The sequence below is a fragment of the Felis catus genome, chromosome E2 (genome assembly GCF_018350175.1).
Source record: "Felis catus isolate Fca126 chromosome E2, F.catus_Fca126_mat1.0, whole genome shotgun sequence".
Lineage (NCBI taxonomy): Eukaryota > Metazoa > Chordata > Mammalia > Carnivora > Felidae > Felis > Felis catus.
The window spans coordinates 18672687-18699857 of NC_058382.1; the positions used below are offsets into that span (position 1 = coordinate 18672687).

The window sequence follows — 27171 nt, forward strand, 5'->3', positions numbered from 1 at the left end:
ACTGGGAGCAACTTGGCTATCTTGATTCTACGGAGACTCAAATGAAAGAGAATTCTTCCTAAGTCACAGCCTAGCAACAAGGACCCAGAGGACTTCATAAATGTTGGACCCAGGAATCACTGCAACACTTTCTCATGCCAACTTAGATTTTTAATAACTTTATTGCCTTTTTGATTTAAATCATAGAATATATTCATTACAAAACTTGAAAGTCACATAGGCTCAAAAGGAAAATACAGACTATATATATATATATATATATATCCACCTTTATTATGAAAGTTTTCAGAGAAAAGTTGGATAGTACAATGAACAATGTATACAGGCTCCACCTAGATTCAATAAATGTTAATTTTATCTTTATTATACATTTTGCTGAGCCATTTAAAAGTTGTTATGAAGCTTCATTTTATTCCTAATATTCCAAGAATAAGGACAGTAGCCTCCATAAGTACATTATTATACCTAAGAAAATAATTCCATTATCACTTTATTCCATTTCCAATTGTCACAAGAATTGTTAAAGTCATTTATTTTGCACTTGAGTTCCAGAATGTCCCACATTCTGTAGTTGTCACCTAATGTTGTTTGGTTTGTTCCTCTACCCCCTCTATTTCCTGTCAGCTGGAAGTCAGGTCTAGATGGTGGATTAAGTTCAGGTTAACATGGGTTTTTTTGCCTACGTTCTGTTGTATTCTTCATATCATCTCATTACGAAGCACACATCAAGTTGTCCCATTATTGTTACTAGGTCTGAAGACAGGTTTATAGCGGTGACAGATCAGTCCGTTATCAAAGGTTGATTTTTTTCGTTTTGCAAATTATTTTTATAGCAACATTTGAGCACTGTGTAAAGATTCTGTTCAACAGCCTTTTGCAAAAGGTTTTGGCATCCATTGATGTCCGCCTGATTGGTTATTTCATGAAGGGGTCAGGCTATTCTATATTAAAACACTGAATCCTCTCATACATGCCAAGTATGCAGATTGATCTTTGAGACAACAGGCTACATAGGTAAACTTGAGTCACCAGACCGTTCCCATTAAGGCTGGAAGATGGTTTGTCAGACTATTTCAGGATAGAGCTGCTGGGGAAAGACCCTTGACGAGCTCTGCGTCCGGCTCCCCAACTGAGAAGACAAACTCACATGGGAAAACCATGAACACAAGGCCAAATCTAGAGTGTCTCCATGCTCCAGGTATGTGGAGGCAGCTTGGATCTGCTTAGTCTACTTGGGCAATACCTCTGTGTTGGACCTGCCTTGCTGACCCTGATTTTATTGAAACAGGTAGAAAAGGGACAGACCCTGCTGGAAAAGGTAGTAACAGAGTTGTAGAGACAAAATGCACTGGTCTCCCAAAACACAAGCGTATCTCTACAGATCAAACTGGTACTCATTGCCATGTACATTAAAATGGAAAAGAACGTACATATACAAAATGCTGAAAACACATGGACAGTTGAGTCTAAAGGGGCACTGTGAGGTTTTAGGAATGGAATTTCCAAACTGACCATGATCACCAGTGACCAACCAGTTAACTGAAACATTTCCGAGAGGTGGTATTCCAGAATATTTCATTATTGTCTGTTACATAGTTTTGTCATTTTGAGATTTTCTTTTTCCTGGAGGAAAATGGAACATCTTCTAAAAATCTAAAGGTAAAGTGAACCTCACAGACTCCTATAGTTGTAGGTGGGGATTCAGCTTGCTCACTGCTGTACTGAAGGCTGGAAGTCAGTCCATCTTGTGGGCATCAAGCAGCATGCTCCTGAGGGCTGAGTCTTGTTCAACATGATTTTCTGAAGGCTTTGATTACATTCTGAATTTACAAATGATATAAAACAAGGAGTAAGAATTAATAAGCTAGATGGCAGAGTAAGAATTACACAAAGGGGAACAAAACAATGAGCTATCAACTTGAGATTTGAATTGACTGTGGTCAAAACCACCAAGGCCAAGGTACAGAATGGGGGAAAACAGCTTCAGGGGTTTCTATTATCTGAAAATTCAAGGCACATCTGTGTGAAGAGAGAAGAACCCTAAGGGCCAGGGTACTCTAAGGTCCTGGGCAGAGACATAGGTGCTGATCCATCTAGTGCTGGTCTGGCCACATCTGTATGCTGGAGTTGGGCTCTAAATGGTACACTCAAGAAGGGACTTTGATGAATTGGGGGTTGGAGGGGCAGCCCAGGGAAGACTGCAGAATGAAGACTCTCCCCTGCTCTGGAATCTCAAAGCCAAGGTTCTATGTTACTGGGGCTAGGCAAAGACCACTTAAATGAATTCTCAACAAAAGGCCAGTTGTTTACAATCCAAACTTAAAAAGCAACATTGCCATTAAAAATTTTATTTTAGAAAGTACTCATCTATGGCAAACCGTGGAGGTCATTTTTAACCTTCACATCCATTATGAGTTAGTTTTTTAGAAGGGAAGAATTTTGCATGCCTGCAGTAGTATATAAACCCAATAAGGCAGCAGAAACGTGAACTCTGCAGGCTCGTATAACAAGTATGCAGATGCCATTTATTTGGTCCATAAGTACAGTGTAGTCTTATTTGAGTTCTACAAAACACCAAATATAAATAACCTGAAACTGTAACAATACACAAAAATTGGCTTCTTACACAGACATACCAGGCAGTACAAGCTGAAAACTTGAGTAAATTAACATTGTTTTACATTAATATACATAGTGCCAGTTAACATTTAAAAACAAGTTTCGATGCATAGCACGTGATACTTCTTTGAATCTGTTTCAGTCAGTTAAGAGTATGAAAATGGTTAGATCTAGGCTAAAAATAATTCTTCTTCTAACCAAAAATAAAGGCATAATATTTATAACCAGGTATCAACTTTACTAAACCACAATATTTTAAAACTGTTAAATGATACCTAAGGGTATTTACATTAAAAAGGCAACATGCATTGTGGTGTTTTATCTCATGACTGGTTATGCACACACTTTGTTCAAAGGGCTTTAAAACTATAATCCTACTTTCAATACAGCATACTGCAATGTTTCTAATTGTTCTAGCAAAATGAATGCTTTCAAAGGGAGCAGAATCATCTTCAGGTCAACGGTGTCATTTTTTCCCCTTTGGAACAAAGGACATAACAAATAACCTGGTTCTGCCCAGATGACCTACTGCAGTTAAGAGGGTTCTGTTTAGAGGCATTTCTGTTCAATCTAATGCTATGACATCGTCAAGCTCTTCTGTCTGTTCTGTGCGTGACCTCTTTGCACTGATATTCTCTTTCTCATCTAATTTCCTCTTGCGACTTCTCTCTTCTTCACTGATGTCAGCATTATTTGAAGGACCTTCTTCATCTGAATCAACTATGAGCACATCATCTTGCTCTTGTGCTTATTTCAAAAAAAAAGGAAAAAATGGTTACAAGTGTGGGCGTTACTAGTGATTCACTAACATTTTATGAAAGTGAAAAGTTAGCATTTCCAATATACATCAAACTTAAGAATAGCTACCCTTAGGGAACCTCCACTTTATACATTATACATTTCTGTACTGTTTTAATGTTTTCTGTAATGAGCACCTATTTTTGTTTTCTAATCTAAACAAAAAAACTGTAACAAGCATTATGTAACTCAAATTATTATAGCTCCTTGTTTCTATTTCTCCAACAAAAAAGGGGAGGGTGCATATCCTAATACTGGTAGCGGTGGTAATAATAATAATAAAACAACAACAACAACATATACATAGCACTTACAAGGTGCCAGGAACTGTTCTGAGCACTTTGCATATAACAACTCATTTAATCATCACAACAACCCTATAAAGAAGACAATAATATTATCCGTTTTCTAGAAAAGGAAACTGAGGTACAGAGACTGACTTGCCCAAGGCTACACAACAGCAGAAGTCGAGGCCAGGATTCAAACCCACACAGTGGGCTCTATAGTGCATGCTCTTAACCTTACACTACAGTTGGTTTTGTGTACCACCCCCCCATCCCACCCCTGCCAAACCAAAGGCAGAGTACCTGCCTATCTTACTCATGGCTAAAGCCTCCCAAACCCCATGGTAATGGATCAATCAATGCATATTTCAAATTATGATTTTTTAAAAATGACCATAGTCCCTTCCTCATAGGAGAATGACAGACTTTTCCATTTCTGGAGGGGAAAAAAGGTCATGAACCCATGGCTCACAGGTGGGCCATGCTCTAGTTAAGTCTCAAAGTTCATCTTTAAAATTCTGAGAGGACAGGAGAACCAAGAACAACCATATTCCAAAGAACACCAAAAACTTGGGGTTAAAAAAAAGTTAACTTTAGTTTCCTGACTGAAAAATGAAGAGAGGAGGGTTGCGGGATGTGAGCAGGTAGTAAACATCCAAATCCGAGCACAGTAAATTACCAAGCACTAGCACTGAAAACTCAGGGTAACAGAGTCCCTGATGCACTTTACCAAAGTCATACCGGTTCTCAGGAAACTGCGAAATTCTAAAATTCTATACTTACTGAGCATCTGTTCACTCAACAGAGATGCATTGATTTGCTTCCCCTATTTAGAGGGAAACAAGCATACAAAATCCAAAACTACTACTAAGAATGAACTGTCTTCACACACTAGTAAACTCACCAACACTTCTAGTTTTAAAAGCCCACTAACAAAAAATAATAGTTCCTATTTTCCATAAGAATTAAAACAACCAATGCCAAACCAATCTACACCTTTAACAATCCTACAGATTTCTATTTTACGGTAAAATTCGTAAAATACTCATAGTTTGTTTCTATATAATGTCTTGCTTGGTGGGTTAATTAACAAAATGCTGGCTGGCTAGGGCCATGACTCACCAGTGGACGTGGAAGGCTGAGCTCCATCGTCACTGCCATTGGTTATGCTTTTGGCAGCATCTTCAGCCTGTTTGGGCCCCACTTTTTCTGGGGCATCACCAACAACTTCAAATTCAACATCCTTCCCTAGGTCCTCACTGTAAAATAATCAGACACTATAAAACTGGACCCCATGACAAAGGCACATCAGAGAGACACTGTTCCTCAAAGCTCTAAGTGCATTTACTATGTACACACCAAATATACAGATGCTGATTTTCAAAGAGCTAAAATTAAAAATAACACTGCACACAACAAATTTCTGTTGTTAATTCAAAACTCTACTTCAAGTGTTCAATACCATTGCCCCTTCAAATCAGGGAAAAGGTTTTTTAAAAATGTTACATAACTTCCACTTCTAGAGCAGAAAACGGAGTCTAAAACTTTGTGGCCCAATGTTGTTCTTAAGGCATTATTTCTTTAGCTACCAGGTGAAGAGTCTATACACTCAACCCTGATCTTGACCAAAGTAATTTGGCGTTTAAGGAACAGGGTTACATGGACTCTGGGTCTCCCCACCATCTTTACTGGCAGTACCCTGATTTTGTAACACATTTGCAAAAACATGTATGAAAGTTTAATGCATGAAAGTCAAACAAAAGACTTACATGTTATGTTATAAGGGGGGAGGGTTCTGTTCCCAAGGAGCTAAAAAATATGATAAAAAAAAAACAACCCTAATTATGCCTCCTCTTTAGACACCATCTGATATTTCCATTTTACTGTAGATCTACTTTCATTGTTTTTTCTTGTGAACTTGAACACGAGCACACCACGGACATCCAACGGTGTCTAATTGAGACTAGGGATCACACCCTAGCAAAAATTCTCTTTGACTCAATTGTCTAACTTTGTGAAACTTATACTCCTTACTAATAACTCACATTCAGTCTTCCCTGTCATTTTATGCTTTTTATAAACCAAGTATATAAAATGTGATATTCTCCAAACAACTACACAAACTGTATGTTTGCAAAGAGATGGCAATACTGGCAAAACAATCAGATGCAGGCAGCAACCCTCCATGTTTGTAAGATAATGCTCAAAGTCCTAAGTTGGTGTGCAATTAGGTGTGTCAATGGGCATGCACAAAAGTGCACTTTATTTGACAGGTAAACATACCAAAATGGAAGACTATCTGTATTTTAACTGTGTTATATACATGCAAATACTCTGTAATGCAAGCACTTTGAAGTTTTTTTATAAAATAGGCAGAACATTAAAAAAAAAGTGATTCAAACATCTATAATTCTTTTCATTATCTCATTATTAAGATCACAAGTTAAATTTGTGTTTTATGAGGGAAATATTTCTTCCTTTCTTCTAATGAATCTTTAAAATGGTTGAAATTTTTATTTTAGTTCAACTATCAAAATGAACTCATCTCTGATTATAACTATTCAAATGCTTGGATTTCTACCTTTTCTAGGTCTTTCTGATCAGACACCACGGATGATAGTTACCCTTAAACATTTTTTGCCTATTCCTTTTATTTCAGAATTCCCCAAATTCCTCTGTAGGTCAAGCCTCAAAGGAACTGAGTAGCCAACTCAAGCAAATATACCATGTGGTTTCAAGTGAACAGCAGGGCTTAAGGGTAAGAAAACATCTTTTTCTTCACTCTTTAAATATTCAAATAATTTCTTACACTTAAAATATTAATAGTTCCCACCTATGAAGGATGTTGATCAATAAAGTATAGTCCTGAAGGAAATCGTCTGCTTGAAGCCGGCTCCCATTTCTAATTCCAAATTCTGACAGCTTTTTATGATTGTTAGCTAAGAAATTGGAAAGAAATTTAGATACTAAAGTTATATTTCCACAGAGCAGTCACATTAGCTTTAAAAAGGTTAATCCCCCCTCTATAAGCTCAATTGTCATCCCCTCAAATTCGTATGTTGAAGCCCTAACCCTAGGCACCTCAGAATGTGAGAGAGTGGTTTTTTTTAAAAAGGTGATGAAGATATAATGAGGCTGTCAGGCTGGGCATAATCCAACATTTTTCTCAGAAATCAAGGAGAGAGACCTCAAGAGAAAGCAAACCTGTGGATAATTTGATCTTTCGACCTGGAGCCTCCAGAATTATGAGAAAATAAATTTCTGTCACTTAAGTCACTCTGTCTGCATATTTTGGAATGGTGGCCCTACAATATTAGACACTTAGAAATTCAGCCCTGAATGAAAGCTCAACTATTAAAACTGTTGCAAAAAAACCCAAACGGTGAGAAATTGACACTCTCCCATTCAAACCAAATTAATCTGGAATCCTGAAGGAGTCGAAGACGACTTTTAGAGTTGTTCAACATATATTCTACTTACAAAGAGATTATCTACAACAACTTCACTTTTCAGCAAATTTTACAGTAAGATGAGAAAACTGTTGATTTGAATGGATCTTTCCGTTTTTCAACACAAATTTTCAACATTTCTCAATGACAAGTCAGTGGGGACTCCCAAAAATAATCACTCTATAGTTTTAGTTTCCACATGTCATTTCTGCTTCATGCAGCAAAGTACCTAACACAGCACCCCCTAACACTCAATAAACCTGATACATGGATTAAAATACTCCCATGAAGAACAATTCCTCCAACCCAACTTTTTAGGTCACCACCTCCTCCTACCTACTGTTGGGTCTTTCTGCCTTAATTATCCTTTCTCCCCTGAATGTTCAGATGCTCCTCTCTCTTAACCTACACAAGCACTCAAGTATCATTTACAAAACTGCTTCCTCACTTTGCTCCCAATTTATACCCTCTCCTCACAACAGAGTGCACTTTATTGAATATTTGCTCCATGAGGGACACGCTATATAGAACCTGTTGACCTATACAGTGCCTGGCACATGCTAAGTAAACTGTATTTTAAATTCTAGTTATCGTTAAATGTATGTAATTTTCTATATAATCTAATAATCTTTTTCTTTGTTGGTTATTATTTAGTTGCTTGTAAGGAAAATGCTTAGAAAGGATCCCCTCCTTGAAACTCAGAAACTAATGATGGTTTCTTTTTCCCAACGTTTATTTATTTTTGGGACAGAGAGAGACAGAGCATGAACGGGGGAGGGGCAGAGAGAGAGGGAGACACAGAATCTGAAACAGGCTCCAGGCTCTGAGGATGGTTTCTTTTTTTGGAGAGTAAGTGGGGGAGAGAAGGAGAGAAGGAGAGAAGGAGAGAAGAGCGGGGGGAGAGGGAGAGAGAGAAAGAGAGAGAGAGAGAGAGAGAGAGAGAGAGAGAGAGAGGGGGGGGGGGGGGGGGGGGGGGGGGGGGGGGGGGGGGGGGGGGGGGGAGAGGGGGAGGGGGAGGGGGAGGGGGCAGAGGGGGAGAGAGAAATCTTTTTTTTTTTTTAATGTTTTTATTTTTGAGAGAAAGAGAGAGAGAGCTCAAGCAGGGGAGGGGCACAGAGGAAGGGGGATAGAGGATCCCAAGTGGGCTGTGTGCTGACAGCAGTGAACCCAATGTGGGGCTCCAACTCGCAAACAGGATCATGACCTGAGCCAAAGTTGGACACCTGAGAGACAGAGAGACAGAGAGGGAGAGAATCTTAAGCAGGCTTCATGCACAGTGTAGAGCCCAAGGCAAAGCTTGATCCCACAACCCTGGGATCATGACCTGAGCTGAAATCAAGAGTCATGTGCCCAACTGACTGAGCCACCCAGGCGCCCCACTACTGACAGTTTCTAATTCTTTTAGGTTTTTTTTTTTTTTTTAAAGTAAATTCTATATCCAACGTGGGGCTCCAACTCATGACCCCAAGACCAAGATATGCAACACTGACTGAGCCAGCAGGGCGCCCCTACAGATTTCTTATTTTAACTTTTTAATCTATCTGGAATGCCTTTAGAGAATGGTAGCTCCTACCCAGACTTCCATCCTCAAGCCCTTTTACATATTCCCTACTTAACTACAAACTCTTCAGATCCAACATGTTAGAAAGAAAAGTAGTCTACTATGCATCTATCCTGGTCAATTAACATCATCTCCAAAGCCAGAGTCCTGGCGACAGTCCTGTACAAGCCCAACAATGACACTTTTCTTCACCTGGCCAACCCATAAACTCTGACTGCAAATCTCAACTCTGTCATCTGCTTATGCCTCAGTAAACAACCCTCACTACCTTCAGTTTTTTCTCCCTAACTGGCCCCCTGCTTCTTCTTTCACATGCTTAACTCCGCCTCTGCAGACTATGCTAGAAGGTAAATACATTAATACATTCCCTGCTTATAAATCCTGGTGGGAGGAGGTCACTGGGGGAGGACTACAAATACATGTCACATGTATGCCACACGAAGCCCTCCAGCTGTGCCACCACCACCAACCCCACAGCACCCTACTTTCCAGTGAAACAAATACCTGGACGTTCTGAAAGCCTTTTACGTTGTTTCACAAGCTCATGCATTTTATAGCAGCTGCTGATTCTGCCCAAATGTAGACATTCCCTTCTCTGCCAGGGGGCCTTTACTTCTTTAAGAACTGGCCCAGGAGTCCTTTCTCCTGTGACCCTTCCCCTTCACAAGGCTTCCGACCTTGTATGCTCTCTTCCTACAGTTGTTTCTTAGATTGTAGTAAATCCACTTGTTGACCATCTTTCCTCTCCTTCCAGGCTTTAAAGTACTTCAAGACAGGGACCACTGCCTTATTCATTCTCGAATTATAAACACAGGACTATACCTGTAACACAGGGCCCTAAATGTATTTGAATAAATCCCACCCTTAGTACTCAGTAGCACATGTATGCTGCTACATGTGCTACTGAGAAGGACCAGTTTTAAGCCACTGAGATTCTTGACCAGTTTCCATTTTTAAAGCCCAAGCATTTGAAAGAGCTGGCCAGAACCAAGGGAGAATGTATCGTCATGGACAAACTTTCTATGTGCATATGAAGACAGCTAGCTAAAATGGGGCTTAAACATTCAACTGGATTCTTAAAACAGACTACTACCTAGCCAAAACAGGGTCTTGAATTACTCATGACCTAATATCTCAAGCAATTTCTTGACTAGAAACTACAGCCAAGAGGAATCCTGACACTAAGTTTTAATTTAAAGGCTTGACATTTGAATAATCCTATCAGGATCTGACAAAGTGTCCTGAATAAATGACCAATGAACAAATGTGTGAATAAATACATCTTATTTTGGGAAAACAGTGCCCAAAGTAATGGTACCATGACAAAATTGGGGATGTGGAGAAATCAACTAAAATGGCAGCGCAAAGAGATGAGCTGCCAAAGTGACTGAAGAGGTGTGGGAACATCTAAGTACACGAAGATTGACTAGCACAGTCTGAAGGGAGCACAACCATAACCAATTCTAAGAAAGCTTAAACTGAACCAAATGCATTGTACTTTATACAACAAACGCATTAACAAAAGGGATGACAACCTGCCTGAACTTTTGAAAAGGAAAGCCTAGAAAGCCTGGAGAGCCAAAGGTGGGCAATGATTTTCAGTACTACTTTCTGCTCTATGGCAGGCTATCAAGGCTTCTCTGCTCTTTGACAAAACACCTAATAGCCTTGGGGTGCCTAGGTGGCTCCGTCAGTTAAGTGTCTGACTCCTGATTTCCACTCAGGTCACGATCTCACGGTTGTGATCGAGCCCTGTGTGGGCTCTGAGCTGGGCGTGGAGCCTGCTCAAGATTCTCTCTTGCCCTCTCCCTATGTACCTCCCATCCCATCCCCATGTGCACTCTCTCTCAAAACAAACAAAACCCCTTAATAGCCTTAAATTACCCTAACGGCCAAGGCAATGTTCCCATTACTAATTTAGCTTCAAGGATCCAGGCAAGGATAGTCCTTGTTAGTGGACTAGACCATTATGGTCACTGTAAACATAACTGTGCATTGGGTTCTTGAGAAACAGTCCCTGAGACACCCTGACAATATGGAAGTCCCCACACCTGGAACTGTGGTGATCCCAGCAAGACAGTGCCACCTAGGGAGTGCACTTTCGTGACCAAACATTGCCCCTTTCAGCTGTGATACCGAGCAATATGCACAATGAACAGACTCACGTTACTTCTTCATGTATACAGTTTCTACCCAAATGAGGAGAGTGAATAAATGCAACGTGTAATACCTTCTGTCTCTCCCTCTTCTGAAGATATTAGGATTGTTCCTTTCCCATCTTCAATTTGGACATCTGGTGCTACCATAGCAAATTTTTCTTTCACGATCTAGAAGACAAAAAAATTTAACATATTAATATATGTAGTTAAAGACCATAAAAAAAGAAAAAGAAAAAACAGACATTTTCCCCCCATACTTTCCCGTTCCATTGGAAATGGAAAGGGGGCAAGTTGTTCTTTAGGACACCCAGGACATGCAGAAAGCACTGGAAATTCACCCAATTACTCCATGCCCATGCTGTCCACCTTGTACTCCCATGTTTGACCACTGAGAACATTCAGATAAAACTTCCTCCAAATGGGAGATTGCAAACTCCTGATTGGCTCTTGGTATTCCCTACAGATTAGATACTGAGCTAGACATTTAACACATTTCATCTTAGTCTCTAAGCCAATCCTGTAGTGGAAGATGTTCTATAGATGGAAAATTTATAAGACGGATTCTTGGATTAGTCTTCCTCTTCCCAAGTGCCATCTCTCTTTAAATTTCAAGATGGATAGGGGCGCCTGGGTGGCTCAGTCGGTTAATCGTCCAACTTCAGCTCAGGTCATGACCTCGCAGTTTGTGGGTTTGAGCCCTGCGTGGGGCTCTGTGCTGACAGCTCAGAGTCTGGAGCCTGCTTTGGATTCTGTGTCTCCCTCTCTCTCTGCCCCCCTGCCACTCATGCTCTGTCTCTCTCTCTCTCTCTCTCAAAAATAAATAAACACACAAAAAAAATTTTTTTTTAAATAATAAATTTCAAGATGGATAAAGAGTGGTAACAATCTGTGAAATACTAGCTGCTTTTAGAAATGACAGGGGAAGGGCGCCTGGGTGGCTCAGTTAATGTCCAACTCCTGATTTCATCTCAGGTCATGATCTCACTGTTCACTGACAGTGTGGAGTCTGCTTGGAATTCTCTCTCTCCCTCCCCAACTCGCTCATGCTCTCTCAAAAGAAATAAATAAACATTTTTTAAAAATAACAGGGGAATTCTCTAAAGGTCATATTACCCTAAAAATAGTAGACTTGCCTTTAAGCTCAAGAATGAGTACATACCAACTATAATTATTTCCTAAGGAACCGGGTGGGGCAATCAGCCTCTGCTGGCCAGTATACCAAATCCTGCTGCTTCTCCATCAAAACGTAAGCTCAAATCAATCTGCCCTGTGTAATCAATTCTGGGAGAAAGGCTATTCCCTCTCAAGCAGCCTGGGCCGCAAAGGTCTATGCCCCCTATGTTGGGTAAATATGAAACATGATGATGAACGTTATCAGAAAGCAATCTGAAGTGATCCCCAAAGTAGGAAGTAGCATCCATTGAGGCCATTTTGGAAATCTTCCCAAACACAGAGAAACTAACCTAACCAATTTAGGAGGAACCTAAGGACCAGACCACACACTAAACTTCCATTTCCCTCACTCCACAGCGCCACTGGTATATCCAGATGCACAAATGCTGCATTTCCTAAGACGCCAACTTAACACACCAAAATCAGGACCCTTACTAGACCATTTAAGGATACCGTCTGTCAGAAAACACAATTCACACACTATCTGCTAACAGTGTCTCTTGCTTGCCAAGAAACTGTGTCACCTCTGTACAACCTGTGGTGCATATTCCATCCAAATTCATCTATTCCTTTCTGGGATGTGAGGCACATATTCTGGAACCACAGACCAAAAACGTAGTAGGAACCCAGACAGTAAAGCAACCTAGAATATCAGAGCAATGCACTTTAGCAGTCAAAGCCTTTCACAGTAATTATGTGGTTTAGTTTGTTATCATGTTAAACTATACCGCAAAAGGGAGCCTACGTTTTCTTTTTTTTTTAGGAAAGGAAAACGAACCTTGTGGAAGATTACCAGCCTGTACACTTACCTTATCCTGTAATGTGAGAACAGTCACTTTGTGTACATTCAGCCGAACAGTCACCTCTGGCTTGCTGGCACATACGTAACAGTTAGGGTTAGGAGGATCCAGTGCACAAGGCACAAGAAGCTTCTTTCTTGGGTTTGGTTGTTTGTTCAAAAAAATCTTTGAAGAAAAAATACAGGCAGAAACCAGAAATCTTATGCTTTTATATACCTTATATACCATATAATTTGAAGCCTACGGTCTTCTTTACTGCACGGTCAATAAAAAATGACTTAAATAGGGGCACTTGGGTGGCTTCCTTAAGCATCTGACTCTTGATCTCGGCTCAGGTCACAATCTCATGGTTTCTGAGTTCGAGCTCCGCATTGAGCTCTGCACTGACAGGAGAGTGCTTGGGACTGATTCATTCATTCTCATTCTCCCTCCCCCCCCCCCCCCCCCCCCCCCGCATGCTCTCTCTCAAATAAACTTTAAAAATGACTTAAATCTTCCCTTCTAGATGGCAGAAAACATAAAGAAAATCATAGCCTTTTTAAGAGACTGATTTTCTTTCAACTTTCTTTAACAGTTAGTGACCATGTGAAAGGCTGTGTTTACTGAAAAGAAATCTTGAAGACTCTATAAACTATTCTGCAAACTAACTTAGTGAATTAAGGGCCTAGCTGTATTCATCTCTGATATCATTAAATCAATTTTGGGGTATCTTCCTAGTGGTTATTCTTATCAATTTTAAGCCAACCTCCCAATAATAAATACCAATATGCTAATTTCTCCGAATAATGGTAACACTTTCACAGATGCATGGAACCAATGTGCTGTTTTTCTTTTCAAGTTGTCTTTGACGACTACAACATTAATGTTTATATAAAGAAGAGAAAAAGTGATGTACTTCAGGCAATATTAGCACCTATTTATGATTTCCCAAGCATACAAACAAAAAATAAAAGCCAATGAAAAATTTAAAAATTGCAATGGATAAAAAACTTGCACTGAAATTTAAAAAGGTCCCAACTAAGGGACGCCTAGGTGTCTCAGTTGGTTAAACATCTGACTCTTGACCTCAGCTCATGATCTCCTGGTTCCTGGAATCCAGTTCTGCTTGGGCTCTGTGCTGACAGTGTGGAGCCTACTTGAGATGCTCTCTCCCCTTCCCCTGCTCATGCACACAAGCACGCTCTCTTTCTCTATCTTAAAAAAACAAAAAAAGGTCCCAAACTTAACGTCATTATTACTTTACTACAAAGTTCAGCAAACACTAGCAAGATCAATACAAACAAAGGTCAAAAGAACACTAGAAGTAAATACACAAATTTCTCACTTTGTGATGACCATGTTAAGTGTGGCCACCTGCTAAGACGAGTTTTAAAGTGGAACCTCAGATTCCCCAAGCTTAAAGTAAATCCTGGGGTGCCCAGCTGGCTCAGAAGAATATGCGACTCATGGGGTGCCTGGGTGGCTCAGTCAGTTAAGTGTCTAACTTTGGCTCAGGTCATGATCTCATGGTTTGAGTTCGAGCCCCATGTTGGGCTGTGCTGACAGCTCAGAGCCTGGAGCCTGCCTCGGATTCTGTGTCTCCCCCTCTCTCTGCCCCTCCCATGCTCATGCCCTCTTATCTCTCAATAATAAATGTTAAAAAAAAAAAAAATTAAAAAAAAAAAAAGCATGTGACTCTTGATCTTGGGGTTGTGAGTTCAAGCCCCATGATGGGTGTAGAGATTACTTTTTTAAAAAAAAGAAGAAAAACCAAATCCTGTGAGAGGCAATCAAGTGCTGGGAGGAGGGCTCCTGTAGCAACAGTATTGCTAGAAGTTAGTCATTGTATTGGCAAGGTCAGAGGCAGGGTTCAATGGGGAAAACAGATTTGTTTGATCTAAGCTTCACTAGGAAGATAACTATATGAAGGGAAGTCGACAGTAACGGAAGCAACTGCTAACCCTGTTGATGCCCAGGCTAATACTATTAATTCGCCTTAAAATTCACTTATAAATGTGAACCAAAAAATCCAGACATAAACATCATTAACCCAAGAGGGAAAAAGCTGAGTAAAAAGAAATGAGAAGGATGTTATAGGAACGAGTAGATATTTTAAATAAATTCAACAATTAATATTGTTTGTGAGCTCAAAGGGATGCATACTGTAGCCACAGGACAAACTCAGGCCGCTAGAAGGTAGAAATCAAAAATGAAGTTCTTAGGGGCACCTGGGTGGCTCAGTCGGTTATGCATCTGACTCTGGCTCAGGTCATGATCTCACAGTTTGTGGGTTTGAGCCCTGTGTCGGACTCTGTGCTGACAGCTGGAAGCCTGGAGCCTGCTTCAGACTCTGTGTCTCCCTCTCTCTCTCTGCCCCTCCCCCACTTGTGCTCGGTCTCTCAAAAATAAATAAAATGTAAAAAAAAAAAAAATCTAGTTCTTAGAAATTAAAATTTTGACAGTTAAGAAAAAGAATTAAACCAAATCAAGGTAGCAGACTGGCAATGATTCTACACCCATTCACCCCGAAACTACATGGAAACAATAAAAAATATTTTAAGAGTAAATCAATGATAGCACTGAAAAGTATGAGTACCACTGCAGAGTAGGTAGTTTTTTAGAAATTCCTAAAAACTGGGACATCCAACTTGATTTCGGCTAAGTTCATGATCTCGCAGTCTTTGAGTTCGAGCCCCACATCTGGCTCCACACAAACAGCACGGAGTCTGAGATTCTCTTTCCCTCTCTTTCTGCCCATCCCCTGCTTGCACTCTCTCTCCCCCAAAATAAACATTAAAAAATATATATGCATACATGTATTTCAAAATTCCTAAAAATAAATTGGTCTTTTCATGTCAACATTATAGTAAAAAGGAAAACATAAATGAGCAAAAATCTGCGCTAGAAGTATTTTCAGGAAGTTTTTTAAATTGCTAAGCCGTTAAGAATGCAAATCATCTTCAGGCAAACTCAAAGTGAAAGCAGGAATCCAAAGAGAATGTCCAAGTGGCTTTGGTTTTAAAAGATAAATCTAGGAGCGCCTGGGTAGCTCAGTCGGTTGAGTGTCCCACTCGGTTGAGTGTCCGACTTCGGCTCAGGTCATGATCTTGCTGTCCTTGAGTTTGAGCCCCGCGTCGGGTTCTGTGCTGACAGCTCAGAGCCTAGAGCCTGCTTCAGATTCTGTGTCTCCCCCTCTCTCTGCCCCTCCCCCACTCATGCTTTGTGTCTCTCTCTGCAAAAATATATAAACTTTAAAAAAAAGAAAAAATTAAAAGATAAATCTAGTCCATCCCTCGTGCATGTAGAACTCTCTAACAGAAACTCCCATAAAGCAAGGACCTGGAAGAGGAGGCAAGTGAAGAAGAGGAGGAAAATATCTTTCCCACAAAAACAGCAAGACAGATGATTGCGACCTCGGTGCTTAGGGGAGCAGGGAAATATCTTCCTTCATGTTTCATTACAGTAGGACAGGGCTCATGCAGACTTGCAACTTGGATTAGAGGAGCTGAAAAACTAAAGCCCAAAATTTAAAAGTAGTACTGGATTGGTAGGATGCCAGGCACCCAGATATAAACAAACACAAATCCTCTTTGAAGTACACCTTCAATAAGTCCTTAAGAATTGTCAGACAGTTTTAACTAAGTTGATTAAAAAAAAAAACAAAAAACCCCACAAATCATATACCACACAGGCCAAAAAAATATGATATCTAGCAGAAAGGACAGTACATACATCCGTAAAAACTTTAGACATTATCAAAGAACATAAAATAGGTTTAAAACAGAAAAGGAGATTGAAAAACATGAAGAAAACAAAAACATGAATGAAGGAGAGAACTAGAAAATGACAAAACAAAATTGAAAAACCATACAGAACTCTTAAAATTGAAAAAACTTTATAAGGAACCATACAATGAGTCTAAGAATTCAGTAAAACTCTGGAAACTGTTAGAAGCAAACTAGCTTATAAAATAAGAGAAGCAACTATATTTTCCTTTTTACGGTAACTTCCAGGAAGCTTAAAAATGAGCTCATAAGGTTACTACTGGAACAATGTTTTTTCCACTGCTTTAATCAATTTTATTGTTTTAATTTTTTAGGTGCTCTGTTTAATGTGCTTTTTAGAGTTACTTTTTTTCCCCTAAAATATAGACTACTATTAAAAAGAGGGCGGACTTGGGGCGCCTGGGTGGCTCAGTCGGTTAAGTGTCCGACTTCGGCTCAGGTCACGATCTCATGGTCCGTGAGTTCGAGCCCCGCGTCGGGCTCTGTGCTGACAGCTCAGAGCCTGGAGCCTGCTTCAGATTCTGTGTGTCCCCCTCTCTCTCTGCTCCTCCCCTGTTCATGCTGTCTCTGTTTCAAAAATAAATAAATATTTAAAAAAAAAAAAAAAAAAGAGGGTGGACAGGGGTGCCTGGCTGGCTAAGTTGGTAGAGTATGAGACTTTGGATCTCGGAGTTGGGAGGTCAAGCCCCACATTGGATGCAGAGATTACTTGTGAAAGATACAAAGAAAGAGAGAAAGAAAGAGAGAAAGAAAGAGAGAAAGAAAGAAAGGAAGGAAAGGAAGGAAGGAAGGAAGCAAGGAAGGAAGCAAGGAAGGAAGAAAGAAAGAAAAAGAAATACTCACTGTTCTACACTGGTCTATTTTTCCTGATAAAATCTTCAATCCTTCCAACACTATTAACCCAGCAATCACTGCATTAGTAGTAGCGATAGCAGGAATAATGTTCCCTGCCATTGCTGAAAAACAAAGATGAGTATGTTTAACTGTTAGAAAAGAATAACTTAGAATTTTAAGTGATACAATTGAACTACAAAACAACTTACATTTTATATCAAATCTGCTCTTCATATTCATACTGAAAATATGCATCCTGAGGTTTGCAGCAGAGGTGACAAAATCCATTGCAGATGGATCATCCTGCCAATAATTGAAACAATTTAACAAGCCTTCCCACAGATTTACTAATTTAGTTAGTATCACCTTCAAAATAGTACTCTCACATGTGTGTAACAACCATCGTCAACTAGAACAAGAGATGGCCTTGCAGGAGAGGCCAGTCCCATAAAGCCTTATAGTAGCATGGAGAATGGATGAATTGGGGGCAGGGTCTCATTATCAACTCCTTGGATCCAGGGATGTAGCCTGACATGACTGCCAAGGGAAGCCTGGGTAGCTCAGTGGGCTAAGAGTCCAAGTCTTGATTTTGGCTCAGGTCATGATCTCCCAGTTCACAGGATCATCAATAGTAGGCTCACAATTAGTGCAGAGCCTGCTTGGGATTCTCTGTCCCTACGACTGCTCACTGGCTCTCTTTCTCTCTCAATAAAATAAACATTTAAAAAGAAAAGAATGCCAAAGGGCGCCTGGGTGGCTCAGTCGGTTAAGCGTCCAACTTCAGCTCAGGTCATTACCTCACAGTTCGTGAGTTCGAGCCCTGCATGGGGCTCTGTACTGACAGCTCAGAGCCTGGAGCCTGCTTTGGATTCTGAGTCTCCCTGTCTCTCTGCCCCTCCTCCACCCATGCGTTTGCGCTCTCTCTCTCTCTCTCTCAAAAATAAATAAATGTGAAAGAAAGAAAGAGAAAGAAAGAAAGAAAGAAAGAAAGAAAGAAAGAAAGAGAGAAAGAGAAAGAAAGAGAAAGAAGAAAAGAAAAGAAAAGAAAAGAAAAGAAAAGAAAAGAAAAGAAAAGAAAAGAAAAGAAAAGAAAAGAAAAGAAAAGAAAAGAAAAAAGAAAAGAAAAGAAAAGAATGCCAAGACCCACCAGGCCTCTAGGAACTCAGTCCCACTTAAACGAGTGAAGTGGAGACTAAGTGCATAGAGCAGAACACCAATTCCACTCACTGACGATGGCAACACTTTCCCAGGTGCATCAGTCAGTAATGGAAGTTGTCTGACAATACAGACTCCAGGCAAAGAGATAAAGGTTTTTTATAGAAAACAATTTCACTAAAAACTCAAACATCTGGACTACACCTTTTGGTTTTCCCTCTCCAAATTCCCTTCATAAAATACCAGTCTCCTGTATTTGCTGTTTCTTTTCACATATGGCAATACAACAAAAGTTTCCCTTTGACAGTTTATCTTCTTTCTGAGATTATATCTTGGTCTCTTAAGATTTCAGCAAAGTTTTCTGCTTCACTGAGAACATACTACCCTAGCCTATAATTCAAAAGCACTAAAATGGAGAAGAGAAAGCACTGAGACAAAGCACTGAGAGGATGTGAGTTCTCTACACACTCACTGGCTGGCTGGCTAACCTCAGGCAAATGAAATTCCTTAACTATTAGGGAATATTATAGAAATATTTCAGAAGGTTGTAATGAGGATTAAGTGTGAATATTCAACAGTACCCAACACAGTGTACAGCTACTTCCCTAGGCAATTGGTTCATCATACCCATTAGATGTAGATTTTCTTCAACTTTTTTTTTTTTTTTTTTAATTTATTTTTGGGACAGAGAGAGACAGAGCATGAACGGGGGAGGGGCAGAGAGAGAGGGAGACACAGAATCGGAAACGGGCTCCAGGCTCTGAGCCATCAGCCCAGAGCCTGATGCGGGGCTCGAACTCACAGACCGGGAGATCGTGACCTGGCTGAAGTCGGACGCTTAACCGACTGCGCCACCCAGGCGCCCCTAGATGTAGATTTTAATCAGAGGGTAACAACTACCAGTTTCATGGTTTCATTATCTAGCCCTGTGTACAGATGAAAACTACCCAAATCACTCTAACAGTAATAATGCAAATATATATTTAATAATCTTTATATGACATAAACCCAAAAGAATGTTTTCAAGAATCCCAAAAACATAAACTTACTAGCTTCAGTTTACATGTCTAATTCAACCAAAGTTTCAAACTTTGCACAGAATTATCAGCTTAGTAAAACTGACCAAACTTTTCCCCTTACTTTACAACTCAGGGCAAATCTCTACCATCATAGAAACGTATTACCATTATCACAGATAAATCACTGGTAGACATAGAAAACACTGATTAACAATTAAAATAAATTCATCAAATTTCAAAATATGACATCTAACCACAAACTGCTATTAAATATTATTTTAACTTGTAAGAATCTGTATTTAGAGGTCTCAGACCTTTAACTATTTCAACAGAAAGGCTATTTTATTACTTTCAAGGTTAAATTAGGCCCATGAGCTATTGTCTCCAAAAGAATTTTATGACTTCTATTAACATATCTGCATTTACAAAAGAAATTTTTTTAAGCCGGTGAAACATTTTACTCCAGTCAATTCACATTATTTCTCCAGTCAACATAATTATAAACCACAAACCCATTATCAGAATCAAGTTTTATGATATTACTTGAATTCACGTACAGAAAATTCATAGTTCAGTGTAGTAATTAGAGATGAAATCATCCAATCAATATCAGTATTATGTTCTCAAATTCTGGTGGGATAAATGATATCCAAAAATTTACTAGTTTCTGGTTACAGTTCAAGAACTAAAATAAGCACGTGATACAGAATTGCCACGTATTTTCAAAACTAACCTTGTCCCATATGAGCTCAGCTCCATCCCCCTTTTCTGCTAAATTAACTCTCAAAGTCTCAATGCTCTTTGAAAACAGACGTGCATAGCTCTTTACATCTAGAACCTGCTGGTCTTTCAGACCTAACTGGGGTTCATTTTGTTGATCTGATGCATTGGTTTCTTCTCCTAAGGGAAAAAAATATTAGAAATTTCACTATTAAACATCATGTGTTTGTTTTATTTAACAATTTAATTAATGCCTGACCAATGAGAAAATCAATATGATACAAATTCCATTAAAATAATTATCAGGATGCTACAAAGATTTGTACAAAAAACAAAGTGCTAATACGGAAATGGGAAAGCTGCAAGATGGTCTCAGAACTTCATTGGGGAATTCAAAGATATGTCTAGCACACAGCACTCAGTAAGTGGAAGCTATCAGAACCATATTTGAATTTAGTCTGTAAAGTCAAATATTCGTTACTGTGGAGAACTGCTTAAAACTGACACGCCAAATCTCCTGGGACTCTCTAAGTTTGTGTGCTGACCACTGCTGTATAATATAATTCAGGTAAGACAAGATACAATGTGTGGAAGAGGCGGTAGAATAAGGAAGTAGCCACTACTACAATAGTTTTTTTTCACATTTAAAATTACAAATGCATTAGGGGTGCCTGGGTGGCTCAATCGGTTAAGCTTTCGACTTCAGCTCAGGTCATGATCTCACAGTCTGTAAGTTCGAGCCCTGCGTCGGGCTCTGTGCTGACAGCTCAGAGCCCGGAGCCTGCTTCAGATTCTGTGTCTCCCTCTCTCTCTGCCTCTCCCCTGTTCATGCTCTGTTTCTCTGTCTCAAAAATAAACAAACATTAAAAAATTTTTTTTTGTAAATTACAAATACACTAAATCTTTAAGAGATACACAAAGGTACAAAGATGTATGCGCATGTATACTTAGCACAACACTTTATTTCAGGGAAAATACAAAACAAAAGTTAACCAAGGGGCACTAGTTAAATAATACTGACTGGAAAGAGCAAGTACGAATATATGAATAGTATGATTCAACTTACGTAAAGTATGTACAAAAGTCCTCTTTGTTTCTGTGCACTGGGCTGAACTACAAAGACATTCCCTAAATGTTAATAATGGCTATTTCCCTAGGTGATAAGATTTCCAGTGATCTCCCTTCATCATATGTTTCTAAACTGTTAGAAGAATTTCTTACAATGAAATTCAAGGTATTTAAAGATTTCAGGTAAGAGAATTACCAATTTCGGTATCCCAGAGACTAAAATGTATTTCTTTTTTAAGTTTATTTATTTAAGTAATCTCTCCACCTAACATGGGGCTTACACTCACAGTCCTGAGAGGTCAAGAGCCACATGCTCTTCCGACTGAGCCAGATAGGCGCCTCATAAAAGTCTTTACCTTGACTTTGTACTTCAGCCCAGTCCAACGGAACTGGAGGTTTCCTTTTCCGCCACAGTTTGTCCATTGTCAACAGATACCGGATATCATCTTTAAAAAGCTTAAAAATAAAACAAAATAAAATAAAATCTCATAAGTCCTACAGCCCCTAAGCTGATAAAATATAGCAATATCATTGTTGATTACAAATATTACACCATAGAATATTCTGATTCAAGGTCATGCTCTATACTAACAGATCAACAATTTCCAAAAGATAAAAAAAACCCACAAAACTTAAACCTTGTATAGAAAGAAATTTTTACACAGAACCTCGCTTTTGAAATAGTGAAAGCAGAAATTCTGAGGAAAACAGAGAAAGGGAACTCTGAACACTGCTCACTGCACCTGTCACCTCCCCTAGGCACACCTAAAGCCCCAAAGATCAATCAGAAGCAAAATCACACCAATCAAGGAGCTAAATAAACATGCACCAGCTCCACAAGAATTGAATAAAATCATTGAGCCTAGAGATACCAGTTAGTAATACCTCCAAGTTCATGGGTATACAGCAATAAAGCATAAACATTTTAAAAGTAAAGTACTCAAAACCAGCTCTTAACCACCTATATGTAACATCTTGGAAACGTGGTCTGCTCCCACCCTCAAAGTTAAAAAATAAAACAATTACTATTTCAACCCGCCCCGGAAGCTCAAAAACAAAACAATTACTTTTTCAAAAAAAACGTAATAAACATTACTGAGAGATATCAACATGAATGGCACTATCCTGTAGAATTTCAGATGATTTTAGTATTTTTACTTTTTCCTCAGTTGCATTTCCTATTGTCAGTTGATTTAGTCAATACACTTATTGTGTCAGCTATTAATTTAAAATTGGCTTAATAAAAATATTCAGAACTACTTCTATCAAAATGTTCAATTCTATCAATATTTATTAAACATCCTTAAACCTTTAGAAAAGCAGCCAAATATACAAATAGAATACAATTTAGAGCAAAAATCACATAGCTTTGAGTACTAGCAGGAACTTTGTTCTAGAAGAATCAATAAAGAGTTCAAGGAGATGGTAACATCTGAAATGGGTGCACACATAAGGAAATGAGAAGCACTTTATTATTTGGGTAACAAATGTGATTAGAGACATTTTGTAGAGGACCTTAAGCACTTGGCTGGAAAGCCTCCCAGGCAATGGAGAATTAGTGTGGTTTTCCAGGAACAAGCTCTATCCATGCCCTTTATCCAATTATTAAATACTGGGAAGCCCTCAGAGTTCTGTACTAAACCATCTTCATGCTCTTTTCTCTTTCTATAGGCCTATGAATCCCAGTCTAAACCTCTCTGCTTGCCTTTAGAATCACCTGTCCTTTCTCTAATATTCCAAAGGAATCTCAAAATTGATTCTATCACCTTCTCCTTTCCTCTAACCCCTACACAACACACCTGCTTCCCACCTTACCTATCTCAGAGAATGGCACCCTGTTCAGTAGGAACCCAGTTATCATTCCTGATTCTTCACTGTTCCTCACCTTAAACATCCTAAGTCCTATTCAATCTACTTTTCCTCCACGCTACACTGGGAATACAGATGGGCTGTACTTCAGATCTAGCATTGCACAATCCCAGAAGGCACCTTCCCATATAGACTATAATAGGAATTATCAGGACCTAAAGGGCACAGCATACCCACTGTATTCTCATAGTAATCCTATAGACTACCTTTTAATGGATTCCCATTGCCTTGGTATAACATCCTTGTCATGACCTAGGAAGTCCTGCCTGATCTAGCCTCAGCCTATGTTTCCAGCCCTCTTCCCACTTTCCCCTTTAATGGGCACTGTTTCAGTTTTTCAACCTGAGTCTTTCTTTGTATACGTAGCATTCTTATCCCCCCGCCCCATTCTTTAAAGTCTTGGGTTGAAATATCACTTCCTCTGGAAAGCCTCTTTTGAACCTGCATACTAGGTCTAACAACGTTAAATAATATGTACGTTAAGTCTACTTGGTATCAAAGGGTTCCAATCCATCTGAACTTACTATCACAACATTCTGAATATATTACTTGCTATATGTTTAACTTTCCCTTTGAACTATGAATTACCTAGAAAGAGTTGGCGCCCTATTTTCTCTCTTGTTCACCACTATATCTTCTGTCAGAGTGGTGACTGGCACACAGCAGATGCTTAGTTACCTACTAAACAGACTGGAGATATACTTCAGATTATGTTGGCATTCAACTGTTGCTCAAACTGGAAGGGAAATAGGTATACAGACACCAGTTTGGAAAATATTGTCACCATCTATAATAAAGTACATTTTAAGCACTATCAAAATCAAAATCCATTTTCCAAAGAAAAGGCTGTAATGAGGAAATAAATGAAATAGGTTTAAGAGTCAACCAGGAGCACCTGGGTGACTCAGTCAGTTAAGTGTCCGACTCTTGGTTTCAGCTCAGATCATGATCTCACAGAAAATGAGAAACACATTTGGTGGAATGAACAGCAGGATGGAAGAAGCAGAGGAACAAATCAGTGACCTAAAAGACAGGTCACTGTCTTTTAGAAAAAAGAACTATACAAAATGAAAACAGACCTAGGGTACTGGGTGACTCCATGAAACATAATTAACATTCTATCCTATGAGTCCCAGAAGAGGAGAGAAAAAGGGAGCAAAAAATGTATCTGAAGAAACAAGTTCCCTAATCTAGGAAAGGAAACATATTCAGATCCAGGGAGGACACAGAACTCCCACCAAAATCAACAAAAGTAGATCCACACCAAAACATACTATAATTAAATCAGCAAAATACAGTGATAAAGAAAAATTGTAAGACTAAGGCACAAGGAGAAGGAAAAGTAGAAGAATTAACCTTTACTCCAAGAGATACCTTTCAAACAGCAGAGGGGAAAAGAATTTGCATGAAGTGGGACATTCTCTTAACAGGTACATTTTGTCCAATGGTTTCAAACCTGTTAATATATCCTTAAGGTCATCTGCTCAGTGTGGATGTTAAGCATGTATCAGGCACTTTTAAGAAAAGCTGAGAAATCTTCAAGTATCTATTATGATAAACTTGCTGGGGAGTGAAGACAAAAGAAGTGAAAAGACTTTTAAAAACACAGACATGAAGACCTACCTGGGCTACAATTAGATAGAGCCAATTAAAAGTCTTCTAGATTTCTCCAGAAATATTCAGCAGGCAAGTAATATATACTAATGAAGAGGGATTCAGCCAAGAACAAGGATTAGGAATTCAAGAGCAATTCAGTACATGTCAATCAAATTCCCAAGAGATTTGAGCAGGAAAAGGATATAAGACAAGAAACAGCAGGAATCAAAGGTCAGTTATAAGGAAAACTAAAAAGTTCAGTGAAAGTGAGGGAAGGAAAGACGACCAAGAGTGTATAAGTGAGCCACCAATTTTAATTCCTATGGAGATACCGATTTAACATGAGAGCTAAAAATGTAAAACCTGATTATCCTGATGACACCAATCAACTTATTAAGACGTCATTAGGCATAAAAAGCATATTTCAATTTCATGTACTATTTTAAAACAGAGTAAGTCTATCCATAATTATAAAGAAAGCAAATCGAACCTTGGTAAAAAGTTTAACTGGATCATATCCTGTTGATTTAGCCCATTCCTTAGTGGAAATACGTTTAATGTCACCATCTTCATTAGATGCTCTGGCTCTGGCTTCAGCTTCCATTGGTTCCCCTACAAAACAAACACTATTTCATTTTCAGCTGTAAATGTAAAACTAAGCTCTCATCTACCTTTGGGGAAAAAAGCCATTCACGGAAGTCACTTGCACATGACGCAATCTAAGTTCAAAGAGAAAGGACAACAATATGCTCATCAGCATCTTTTCCTACCTCAGTTTTTGAAGGCCACATATAGAAGAGTTCAAAGTATGGACTTGTAATCAGATTGAAAACACCTCTCAGCTCTATTTACTACCTTCATGAAATTTCTCTGCACCTTGTCTTCACTAGTAAAACAGGACTACTCACTTTTTAAAACAGTCTTTTAAAGATGAAATAATATGGGGTGCCTAAGTGACTCAGTTAAGCATCTGGCTCTTGATTTCAGCTCAGGTCATGATCTCTCGGTGGGTTCCATCCCTGTGTCGGGCTCTGCGTTGACAGGAGGGGTGCCTGTGTGGGATTCTCTCTTCCTTTGTCTCTTAAACACATAATATACTATCTAACACATTACAGCAATTATTTTTTTCTCCTCTTATGCTATCAATATTAAGCTAGTAAAAGAAAGGTAGTGCTCACTAAATAAGAGAATACATCCCAACCTACTTACAGGAAGCTTCAGGGTCAGCTCTGTCAGGGGATACTTCTTGATCAGCATCTTCTTCCCCAAACAACTGGCTACAAAAAGAGCAGGAAATATTTATGTACAATAAAATATTATGAACAAATCTTTACTTTGCTTACTTCCCCCAAAACAAATAATTTAGAATATTCCAAATCTTTATACTCCATAAACTTAAAAGCATTAAAGTAACCTGTTTAGATAGCTTGCATCCTCATTTCAACCATAACACAAGGAAGGCTAAATTTTAGTAGACCTATATGCATTCCTATCATCTTGGCACTGCAAATTCCTACGTTAAAATCACTGAGCAAGAGACAGATGAGCAGGGGCACCTAGGTGGCTGGGTGGCTAACTGTCCAACCCGATTTTGGCTCAGGTCATGATCTCACAGTTCATGTGTTCAAGCCCTACATCAGGCTCTGCGCTGACAGTGTGGAGCCTGCTTGGGATTCTGTCTCCCTCTCTCTCTCTCTGCCCCTCCCCGACTCGTGCTCTCTCTCTCGCTCTCAAAATTAAATAAATAAACAGAGAGATCCAGGTGAGCAGCTTTTACATTCCAATTTGGATAACATTCTAAGGCCAGAATAATATTTGTGAAGTACACGTGCAGTTAGCTATGCAAAAAACCCTGTTACACACCTGCCACGTGCTGGGTGATCTAGGAATCAGCAGGAATAAGCAAGGAGACATTTTTTTCATGGTAGTATATATCTTTACTACTAACAGTCCTTAAGAAACAGTAATACATTAGCAGAAATTCTTTTTTGTTAATTCAGTTACCCTATAAACTATTTAATAACATTTACAGGAATATAATGTTCCAACCTTTCCTCAAGTACTTGACTTATAAGAAAGGTATCTTTTTATTTTTTTTTTTATTTTTTTTTTTAGAAAGGTATCTTTTTAAAGGAATCCTTTAAATAATTAAAAAAAAAAAAAAAAAGCAGTCATCTCAAAGTTCCTGATACACTTTACAAGAAAATGTCCACTTGTTCTCAAAGTCACTGTACCAATTTCCACCCCCACAATGGCATGTAAGAGTTCCTATCAATTTGCTTCTCTAAATTTAATGTTTTGCC

General features: G+C 39.1%; 1 protein-coding gene across 4 annotated transcripts in view; it reads right to left on the reverse strand.

The window, feature by feature from the left end:
• Positions 1–142: 142 nt before the first annotated feature.
• The window catches only part of UBA2 (ubiquitin like modifier activating enzyme 2), a 40917-nt gene continuing 13888 nt past the window's right edge, over positions 143–27171 (reverse strand). Inside the window, exons 7-18 of one of the 4 annotated variants that reach the window (XM_019819600.3) lie at positions 26078–26145; positions 25359–25480; positions 21760–21859; positions 20349–20515; positions 17651–17744; positions 17451–17563; positions 12853–13008; positions 10942–11038; positions 6535–6640; positions 4824–4960; positions 3149–3366; positions 143–1820 (exon numbers count right to left, since the gene is read on the reverse strand). In XM_019819600.3, coding sequence (XP_019675159.1) covers positions 3185–3366; positions 4824–4960; positions 6535–6640; positions 10942–11038; positions 12853–13008; positions 17451–17563; positions 17651–17744; positions 20349–20515; positions 21760–21859; positions 25359–25480; positions 26078–26145 — 1342 coding nt within the window. In that variant the 3' untranslated portion in view covers positions 143–1820; positions 3149–3184. Of the gene's footprint in view, positions 1821–2504; positions 3367–4823; positions 4961–5458; positions 5511–6534; positions 6641–10941; positions 11039–12852; positions 13009–17450; positions 17564–17650; positions 17745–20348; positions 20516–21759; positions 21860–25358; positions 25481–26077; positions 26146–27171 lie in introns of those variants that run through there. The other 3 variants (XM_011289986.3, XM_019819602.3, XM_019819601.3) reach the window with 3 other exon arrangements.